This window comes from Sphaeroforma arctica (genome assembly GCF_001186125.1).
Source record: "Sphaeroforma arctica JP610 unplaced genomic scaffold supercont1.975, whole genome shotgun sequence".
NCBI classification, from domain to species: Eukaryota; class Ichthyosporea; order Ichthyophonida; genus Sphaeroforma; species Sphaeroforma arctica.
This window is the reverse complement of record NW_014039583.1, coordinates 11,699-12,533: the sequence shown is the minus strand read 5'-3', so window position 1 is coordinate 12,533 and position 835 is coordinate 11,699. Positions and strand designations below refer to the sequence as shown.

The following is an 835-nucleotide window of genomic DNA, read 5'->3' as shown; positions in this document are numbered from 1 at the left end:
GTATATATAGTGTGTGTGTGTGTGTGTATCTGTGTATGTATGTGTAGGTGTGTGTGTGTGTGTGTGTGTGTGTGTGTATGCTGAAGGTGGCAGCCAGATCGTGCAGCAGAATATTATCAGTATCCCGCCACTCTGGTGCATGAGTGTACAGTTGTTTTATATAGTACATGTGTCGCATTGTCTTGTCCCATGCAGCGCGTCGATTTTGTGTATCTTTGCATTCACCACAACAATCTCATAGCACAAATCAGGTATGTAACTTATGACTATCTACAAGGAAGTGAACTATACAGAAGAGTCCTACTACATTTAAGTTACAATGGCAATCACTGTTCGATTTCCTTGTGCTTATGTATCCGTTGCTATGGTTACGTCTCATTTTCCATAGGAGGTGATAGGATCGGCTATTGCACTGGAACTGCTATCCCACGGATGGATTCCTCTGTGGCTTGGAGTGCTCATAACAGCGGCCGACACATTCACTTTCCTATTCCTAGACGGGTATGTCCTATTCATGGCATGTCTGTATTTGTACGTTCACCTTAGTCTGGGGTAAGTATCAGCCCCATCTGAGCCGTATGAAGCCTTTTGGCTGTGTGTCGATGGCATCGCCCTGTTGCTCGGTGTGTTGAAAGATACCTTATCTTGTGCTACTTGTACACTGCGAAGATTGGTACCTTCTATTATGTTCCGTATGTCCATCTGTTCACTTTATATATATATATATATATGTGTGTGTGTGTGGTGGTGTGTGTGTNTGTGTGTGTGTGTATATATATATATATATATATATATGTGTGTGTGTGTGTGTGTGTGTGTGTGTAGTAAGTAACGT

At 42.3% G+C, this 835-nt stretch overlaps 1 protein-coding gene across 1 annotated transcript in view; it reads left to right on the top strand.

Moving 5' to 3' along the window:
* Positions 1 to 835, top strand: part of SARC_09511 (hypothetical protein) — a 10,963-nt gene that overhangs the window by 2,025 nt on the left and 8,103 nt on the right. Inside the window, exon 3 of the mRNA XM_014296469.1 lies at positions 389 to 501. Coding sequence (XP_014151944.1) covers positions 389 to 501 — 113 coding nt within the window. The remainder of the gene's footprint in view (positions 1 to 388; positions 502 to 835) is intronic.